This window comes from Lipotes vexillifer, unplaced genomic scaffold (genome assembly GCF_000442215.2).
Source record: "Lipotes vexillifer unplaced genomic scaffold, Lipotes_vexillifer_v1.1 scaffold806, whole genome shotgun sequence".
Classification (NCBI taxonomy): Eukaryota; Metazoa; Chordata; class Mammalia; order Artiodactyla; family Lipotidae; genus Lipotes; species Lipotes vexillifer.
The window spans coordinates 98,087-107,789 of record NW_006783439.1 but is presented as its reverse complement, the minus strand read 5'-3'; the positions used below and the strand labels follow the sequence as shown (position 1 = coordinate 107,789).

General features: G+C 38.6%; 1 protein-coding gene across 2 annotated transcripts in view; it reads right to left on the bottom strand.

Annotated features, from left to right (window-relative positions):
- The window catches only part of TUT7 (terminal uridylyl transferase 7), a 68,336-nt gene that overhangs the window by 10,510 nt on the left and 48,123 nt on the right, over positions 1-9,703 (bottom strand). For both annotated transcript variants that reach the window (XM_007456107.1, XM_007456108.1), the window contains 4 exons: positions 6,900-6,947; positions 6,722-6,813; positions 5,045-5,160; positions 3,527-3,852 (listed from right to left, as the gene is read on the bottom strand). In XM_007456107.1, coding sequence (XP_007456169.1) covers positions 3,527-3,852; positions 5,045-5,160; positions 6,722-6,813; positions 6,900-6,947 — 582 coding nt within the window. The remainder of the gene's footprint in view (positions 1-3,526; positions 3,853-5,044; positions 5,161-6,721; positions 6,814-6,899; positions 6,948-9,703) is intronic.

Genomic DNA, 9,703 nt, shown 5'->3' with positions numbered 1-9,703 from the left:
TCTTTCCCTTTTCCTGCTTTATATTTCTTAGCATCTGTCCCACATGAAATATTTGTCTCTCTTCTGACAAGAATGCAGAGTAAATGAGAGAAGGGGCTTTGCTGATTCACTGCTGTATCTTCAGTGTTTAGGCCCACATCCTGAACTTAGAGGGGGCAGGTGGGTGGGAGGTGTGGCTTAATAAATATTTGTTGAAGGAATGCATAAATGACGCAGCTGAGAGAGAGAGTGTTCAGCTCAATGATTACTTTCTTTCCTTACTTTGGTACATGGTAAATAATCTCCATAAGGAGAATACACTGCTGACAAGACAGTGGCAATTTCAAAGCAGAAACAAAAAGTATAGAAGAGGAACAAATAACTAGACTATGGTTCCTACTCAAGGATGGTATAAGAATCACCTAGAACATTAAAAAAATACACAGGCCTAAGCCTAGCCCCTGAAGCATCTGATTTAAGACATGAAGGTTGGGCTTCCCTGGTGGCGCAGTGGTTGAGAGTCCGCCTGCCGATGCAGGGGAGTCGGGTTCGTTCCCCGGTCCCGGAAGATCCCACATGCCACGGAGTAGCTGGGCCCGTGAGCCATGGCTGCTGAGCCTGCACGTCCGGAGCCTGTACTCCGCAACGGGAGAGGCCACAACAGTGAGAGGCCCACATACCGCAAAAAGAAAAAAAAAAAAGAAATGAAGGTGGGGGCAGGGTAGCTGTATTTTTAAAAGTTCCCCAAGTGATTCTGATGTCCAATCCCTGTTAAAACCACTTATTCAAAGGAAGTGCCTCAAAAGGCATGTGGTACACTATGCAGTAAATAAAATAACACACATTTTTTTTTTTTTTCAAACCCACATACCTGACTGGGGACTCAAAAATATAGATGTTTTTTGTTTCTTTTGGTCTTCATGTAAAAGCACTGCCTAAAAAACGAAATAGACTGGTTTACAAAGTCGAAAGGAACAGCATCCGAAACAGCCTGAAAACTGTAACTAAATCCAAGGAGAGCTGAAATTAGGCATGTGGGTGGCAGAACTTTGCAAGTTAATCAACAAGCAAGACACATCTGCAGGACCCCTTAAAGCACACCCGGCGAGCTGGTGCACAGCAAGCTCACCGCAACCTGCGCCTCGGGCAGAGCAGAGGAGCCACGAGGATGGAGATGGGGCCTGGGGCGGCCCAGCACCTCTGAGCACCTGGCACAGAGCTGCTAGCACTCAGTACGTGTTTGCAGGAGAGACAGAGGATGGGAGGGCTTCCTGCTCAGACCTGAGCTAGGTTTACCTGAACAAATGTGCCAGTTGGTCTCAAAGGGCTAGGTGAAGAAGGGGATCCAAATACACAATCAGATTTAGACAGACCTGAGAAAGAAATCAGCACTTTTTCTTCCTACTTTAAATCCAAAGTAGTAGCCCTGTTTCAAACTTTCACAGAAAGATTTTCTGTTGATATGACAGAAACTCTACTCAGTATACTGTGTGGACAAAATAATAACATATTGGAAGAAATGAGAGGGAGCAACATAATTTTTAGACAGAAAGCAGCTGATTATTTTTAATTGCTCTTGGAGGAAATTCACCATACTCTAGCCCCACTCCTCCCCTTTTTAGTTTACTTTTATATTATGACTACTTGATTTAATGTGAAAACACTGCAGTCTGAAGAAACCAAGATTCTAGTGCTTTCCGTAGCTTTGATAATACCCCATCCCTGCCCCAGGATCTCCTATCTCTCTTTGATTTGCTACTGCCCCCTAGGCAGCCAGAATCACACTCTAACTACTTTTTTTTTTTTTTTTTTTTTTAATTTTGGTCAGATCTTAGTTCCCCGACCACAGACAGGCCCACAGCAGTGAAAGCGCCCTGAGTCCTAACTACTGGACAGCCAGGGAATTCCCTGCTCTAACTATTTTGAGAGATTCACTAGTAGGCAACTTAAAACTTGCTACTAGCTAGAAAGAAGAGATCCATCCAAGCTGCGGGAGGACAGGAGCATTACTTCACCACTCTTGTGCCAAAGAGGAACGCAATGCTCCTGCTCTGAGTAAACACAAAACCTGAGTTTTCTGAAGGGTAGCCTACAAAAGGAATTTTGGTGAGACTATATTACATCTTATCTATACTGTTTATAGTTTCCTCATCTATAAACTGGAGATATCAATAATACCACATTTAATGGGGCTGTGGTGAAAATGAGATGAAATTACCCATCATAAGTGCTCAATGAATGTTAGCTATTGCTTTTAATTTCTTTTAAACATTTTACCTCTTATAATTATAAAAGAGGATCATTTTATTCTGGTATACATCCCTTGTTAGGGCAAAAAAGTTTGAATTTGAATTCCTTAGAAGTAGGACAAGCTGAAGCTGTAACTTTCATAAACATTTAAGTCCTATTTTAAAATCAATAATGAAAACAATTTAAAAATATACTTCTTTTCATATAAAGCTCATTTAAAAAAAATAAGGATAGCTGATCTAAAGTTTCTACCTTAAGAAAAAGAGATACTATATTGCTGATATGATATCATAAAATGGAAGAGAGGTATTAGTGTTTCAGGAACAACAAGGACTAGAGTGAGTATTTTAGGGAAATTGTCAGTGCTGACATTTTTTTATGCTGCACATAAACATTTACAATTGAGGATAAGAACAGGGTTACCACTTTAATCAAAAACATTATTTCTCAGGGTTTCATTTCCATGCTAATCAAATTTCATCCACTTTCACAGGTTTGTTCTGAGAAAAGAAAGTGAGAGTGTATAAACTGCTTTGTAAACCATAACTTATCCCCCCCACACAAAGAACCCTTACTCTTAATAGTCTGTTAAAAAGATGCCCATAATGGACACTTCACCCATTTAATAGGAAAAGTGGATTAAGATCTGACAACTCAAAGGGGCAAGATCTGTGGATGATTTTCAACTAGGGACTGATAGTATCAACATATTTTTCCTCATCATAAGAATAATCATGCTCACTGCAGAAAATTATTAAAATGATGAAATGCAAAGACAATCCACTGCAGGTAGAGGCACCATTAACTGTGTAACCCTTCTACTTCTAGTCCCCTTTCTAGGCCTGTGCGCACATGTATTTAAACAAAAATACAAGCGGCTCCTGCACGCACTGTATGGTGTCCTGAGATCACTCCCCCATGGCCCGGCAGCGCTTCCATTTCAAAAGTGCACACACTGAGTAGCAAAGCTCAAGTGGTAGCTTGTTTTCTGGTCACTTAGGTTACATTTTTTTAGGTACTGGGGATTACCAGGTCTTCAATTCACTGATAATCTTATCAGAAAAGTCAACCAAATGACTCTGATAAGCCTCTCAAAAAACCAGCGGTAAGTGTTCAAGACATATAGAGGATCAGAAGTAAAGGCAGGAGAGGTGGGTTCACCTTCTTAAAAACAAAATCTTTTCCAGTAAATAGATCTGTTAAAGAAATAAATATAAATAAAATAGTTAAGAACTCTAAAAAAGAGATTTCCCTTGAGATGTGAGTGCAAACATCAAGGTGTGATGGGTGTGCATACCTGAAGAGCCTTTAAACTGTGGGCATTCCTTTTTAATATGCCCTTCTCTTCCACAAATAAAACAACGTTTTTCTCTTAAGTCTTTGTCGTCTTGTCTCTTCCATTTTTCCACTGGTGGCCTGAGAATTTTCTCTCTCCCCAGGTCAACAGCTGCCCTCACTGGCTTGGCTTTCTGAAGTGTGCACTGCATGGGCTTATCTTCTTTTGTTGATACCTCCCTCTCTGTGTACTTGTTTTGAATTTCTTTGTCTTCTTTGCTTCTTTTCTCTTTGTTCTCAGGGTATCTTTGGTTCAGTGTATCTTCCTGATCTCGCCGTCGCCTCACTCTGTAGAAGATATAATATTAGCAGGAAAAATCTGAACAAAAACCTAAATAAATTCCTAAGACCACTTCAGGTTTAGGAGACAACGAGATATAGGAGGCATCAGAGGGAAAAACAAGAACTTAACAATTTAAATTCATCTTCTCTATTAAGAAGCAACCTCAGGGCTTAAGGGTGTAGTTTTTTTTCATTTTCACAAGTACTCTAGTGCTGTAAAACCAGTTTTTGCAACTAGTGGAACTCCTTAATTTAATACCTACTCTGATACTGATGCAATGAAACTCAAATTATCCTTGGAGTGATTTCTTAAACCTTTCTGGCCCATGAGCATTCTTTACCAGCACTGGAAACTTGAGACATGAAACTTTAGGTTCACAAGGAAACAATGGTTATAAGGAGATTTATGTTCTTAAACTGTCAAAATTATTTCTTCTTTGCCCTACATGATCAGTGACTATTATCTGAATAAAAATAAAGTACTAAATAAGAGCCTTGAATTCCAGATGGTGACTTAAGTGGCATGTTTTTAAATGAGAATATTATCATCCAGTTAAAAATACCACCACCACCCCAAAACAAGAATGTGTCCCAAGCAAGCAGCCAAACCTACGTCCCCCTCTGCCCTCCTGCAATCATTATCATAAGAAAGCATGGGGCCCAAATTGAGTAGGTCACCATAGCAATTATTAAGAATTAAAATGCATACAAGTGAAGGGTACTACAGTGCAGTAAAGTATTAGTGAGTCTAAATTCCCACACAGTACACCCCAGTTATTGTACATAGAAGTGTAATTGAGATCCTAAAAAAAAACAACCCATTTTACTTTTCATTGACTGAAATGACTCTGAACTCCTCACTGCTGTACAAGGGAAGAATTTCAGTTTCCTCTTTTGTTCTTACATCCCTGTTGGAGAGTGTGATAGCCAAATGATCAAGTGATGATTAGGGCTGTGCCCCAAGTTAGGAAAGGTGACTGGGCCTTGAAGACTGTCACCTGTACACCCTAGTTAATCCTAGTCATCTGCACTTAAAGCCATGCTTTAAATCACTTCATTTTCATGGTAAAAAAAGCTCAAATTTATCTGAGAACTGCTGGATTTAATACAAGTTTATTTTGTTACAAGAGAACCTCATTTTAAAACTGGTACAGCAAGAAAACAAAAACAAAACCACCCCTTTTGAATATCTGCTTACCTTCTCCTCATAGGACAGTCCTTCATGAAGTGTCCAATTTTCCCACAAATTCGGCAACATCTATCATTTGGGGCCAGCTCACCTTCAGTTAGCACATCTGGATCAAAAAAGTACTCCTAGCAGAATATAAATACATAAAAATCTGAACTATTAATATGAGATCCAAACACGAAAACTAACCAATATCAATCAGGAATCTCACTGACATACCAATATCGATATATTAATTTTAATAGTTATTATTATATTGCTTAATTCCAAAATCTAAAACCATTAAGAGGTCTAATTCAGGATAGGCTTACCTAAATTCATTTTTGTTTATTACTATTCATAATGCAGAACACTGTTTAACCATAAAGGTAGCTTGTTCCCTTCCACACTTCTGAACAAAAGCATTACACATCCCTGTGAGTCAGCTTCCTAGGACTTGGGGGAAGCTGAGGCCAGGTACAAAGACTTCATTTTCTCATAAAATGAAAAGGCTAAAACCTAAAAAGAAAGAAGCTATGTGCTGTTGCTTTGTTGTGGCTTCTGAAGGAAAATATCAGAGGAAAGGAAAGACAATGGTCTGGACTCTAGCTTCTTTGCCACCAAAATTAAGGTGGGTACCAGCATAAGTGGCATCACCTGGGAGCTTGTAGGACATACAGTCTTGGGCCTCACTCCAGACCTCCTGAATCAGAACCTGCATTTTAACAAAATCCCCAGGTGATTTGTTTGAACAAGTTTCAAAAGCACTGGTGTAGAAGACCACCAGAGCAGCATCTAGCAAAAACTAGATGTAGAGATGTAATCAAATGCTGAACATGCTTATACACCCAATAATTTAAGCTTCATTTAAAAAGTCTTTATTAAGAAAATTAATTCAGGGAAAAAACCCCTTTGTTTTTTTTTTTTTTTTTTTTTTTCTTGCGTTATGCGGGCCTCTCACTGTTGTGGCCTCTCCCATTTGCGGAGCACAGGCTCCGGACGCGCAGGCTCAGTGGCCATGGCTCACGGGCCCAGCCGCTCCGCGGCATGTGGGATCTTCCTGAAACGGGGCACGAACCCGCGTCTCCTGCATCGGCAGGCGGACTCTCAAGCACTGCGCCACCAGGGAAGCCCAACCCCTTTGTTTTTAACATAAAACTCTCTAGTTCCTAACCCTTTCCCGTTTTCTCTCACTGAAATTAATTTTTATAATGCAGTTTTGTTTTTAATGAGTGTGGTTCCATAAAAACCTGATTATTAGGTTATATGAGAACAGACAGATCTTTAGCACAGGCAGCACTGACTCTCTCTTGTCCCATTAAGGGATTTATTACTCTTTGCAAGCAGACTGGAAAAATCTAGATGTCATATGAGGGGGTGGGGAATGTCCTTAGATATGTGCAAACTGGGTTTGCAGAGGCTGGTATGGAGCTGAATGCTTGGTGGAACAGCAGTGCCACCAATGTGTGTTACCGAGGAAAAGCAGCAGCAACAAAATTATTAATTTTCCCACCCAAACTCCACTTCCGGCTATCTCTTCCTGTTCTCCTGATAAATGGCTTCAAAACAGGGATGTTTATTAAAAGGCTTTTATCTTGGCTAGACTCACCAAACTTCCAGAGTATTTAGATTACTACTGAAGTAATGTATACAAATTAGGTGCTTAAATGGCTTTTAGAATTAGTTTTTTGTATTTCCAAAACTTACCATTTTTGAGGGGTAGTCCTTTGGAAATCCTTTGACTGGAATACCAAATACCCTTCTGCCATTTATAAATGCTTTCATTATAAAATTTGTCACTAAGAAGAAAAGAGTAAAGGCTCAATTGGAGGGATTAAAAGGAAAAGAGGTGGCATTAATATTTATAAACAAAGTAATAGCTTACTTTTCCTTGATAATCCAGCTCCAAGATTATGATTCAAATCAAATGGATCTAAGTAAAGAAAATTAATGAAAACAAAAAAAGATAATCAAATAGGAAATACCAGTATTCAAACATTAAGTGAGGTCTATATAACAAGAAGAAAGTGTTACATACTTTATCATTAATAAAAGTATTAAATGACTGCCTTTTTAATGAGTTTTAAGTCTATAATACAACTAAGTAATATATATATATGTTCCTAAATATAAGGCAAGTTTTCCCCCAAAAGTATTCATCAGAAAAGAGGGTATTGCTTTATATTTGAATCCTTAAAGAGTCCTTCATATTATGAGAAGGTGCTTCATTTTGAACAACAAAATACTGTTTGGAGAAGACATATTAGTCTGATATTACCTAATCATGCTAGTTTTAGAGGCATATAGAAGTCACAAATATATTTAAAACATTTTAGTACTGAATGCTCCTGCTAATTAACAGCCTTTAAAACATCATTTTAGAAAATAATTTATCATGAAGCTCATAAAACATAAGATAAATGAAAACATACACAGACACACACACCTGTCCCAGTAGCATACCAATGGCTATCTGGATCTCCATTTCCAGTAAAAGCTTTATATAAAGACTCCTGGGACTTCCCTGGTGGTGCAGTGGTTAGGAATCTGCCTGCCAATGCAGGGGACACAGGTTCGATCCCTGTTCCGGGAAGATCCCACATGCTGAGGAGCAACTAAGCCCGTGCACCACAACTACTAAGCCTGTGCTCTACAGCCCACAAACCACAACTACTGAAGCCCACGTGCCTAAAGCCTGTGCTCTGCAATAAGAGAAGCCACTGCAATGAAAAGCCCGTGCACCTCAACGAAGAGTAGCCCCCGCTCGCCACAATTAAAGCCTGCACGTGCAACGAAGACCCAAGGCAGCCAAAAAAAAAAAAGACTCCCGTATGATCTTTTTTTTTAATCAAATGGTTTGTGTTCGAATTTTATTTATTTATTTATTTATTTATTTATTTATTTATTTATTATTTATTTACTGGCTGCGCTGGGTCTTCGTTGCTGCGAGCAGACTTTCTCTAGTTGTGGTGAGCGGAGGCTACTCTTCGTTTCAGTGCACGGGCTCCTCTTTGCGGTGGCTTCTCTTTGTTGCGGAGCACAGGCTCTAGGTGTGTGGGCTTCAGTAGCTGTGGCTCACGGGCTTAGTTGCTCCACGGCATGTGGGATCTTCCCTGACCAGGGCTCAAAACCGTGTCCCCTGCATTGGCAGGAGGATTCTTAACCACTGCGCCACCAGGGAAGTCCCTCCCATATGATCTGAAATGTCTGCATCTCAAACATCTTAGATAGGTATATAAACATGATGTATCCGAAATATTAGTTAGATGATCCAAAAAGTGGTAGAAATGATGAAAAAAATGCTGATGTCAAAGATATATGTGAGATCTGAATAAACTGGTTCATGAAATAAATTCAGGTAAAGCACTATTTCTAAGTCAAAATACTATTTTATATTTTATTTAAAATAAAAATACACAGAATAATTCACAATTTAAACATTATGTATAGATATTTAATTATCTCCAATAAATGTCTAAAAACATATTCAAGAAAGCAAAGGAAAAAATAAACCCAAAACCTTTTTTGGGGATCATCTCATTAAGAAAATGGAGGATGTATATGGTACATACAAGACGAGTAAAGGGGGCTTCCCTGGTGGCGCAGTGGTTGAGAATCCGCCTGCCAATGCAGGGGACACGGGTTCATGCCCCGGCCAGGGAACATCCCACATGCCACAGAGCAGCTGTGAGCCATGGCCGCTGAGCCTGCGCGTCTGGAGCCTGTACTCCGCAATGGGAGAGGCCACAACAGTGAGAGACCCGCGTACCGCAAAACAAAAAAAAAAAAAAAAAAAGGAGTAAAGAAGTAAAAAGAGGCATTCCTTCTGGTTGTCTGTTATGCTTCTAATGTATAACTGGGGTATATACCATTTGGGATTTAGACCCACTAAGAGTTTACTGGCATATAGGACCCTTTACTCAGTATAACCCTATACTAATAACTGCTATGAGAAGGTTACATTTCTAGTAGGTTTGGTCATGCTTTCTTCTGGTGATTTTTATGTGTGTGCTATGTGGAAGTACTTTTGGTTGTTTGCTTGGTATAGCAGAGATACTACGATATTAGCTATTATACAGACACTACAAACAACCACCACTGAAATTTCTCAGTTCTAGAATAACTAGTTAAAAGTCTTCCTTCTAATATAGCCTATTACTAACGGCTCATTTGTAAATAATGTAAAGTTTAAAGCAAAAAATAATGAGGCTTCAAAAAATTAAGAAAAAAATATTAATAACTGGCAGACCATAAGAACGCACTGTGATAGTGGAAAGGTTTAAGACAAAGTTCTATGTTTTTGGCATATCAGATACCAAAAAGTTAAAATTGTATCTAAGTTTAATTTTACAAATGTTCACAGTATTTTAATACTGTCAATAAGCAGAAGTAATGATAAAAGCATAACCTAAAGTAATACATTATTTAGGTGATATGATTATATTAAAAAAAAATTAAAAAAGACCAAAATCAACAAAATATTTAAGCCATTTCTCAATTCATTTTTAAACATTTAAACTCCATTTTGTCTTTAAAATTAAAAATCCCACAAATTTATCATTTGTGGAATGTGTGGAATTCCACATTTATCATATGTGGAATCTAAAAAATAAAACAAACAAATGAATGTAACGAAACAGAAACAGACTCACAGATATAGAGAACAAACTAGTGGTTACCAGTAGGGAA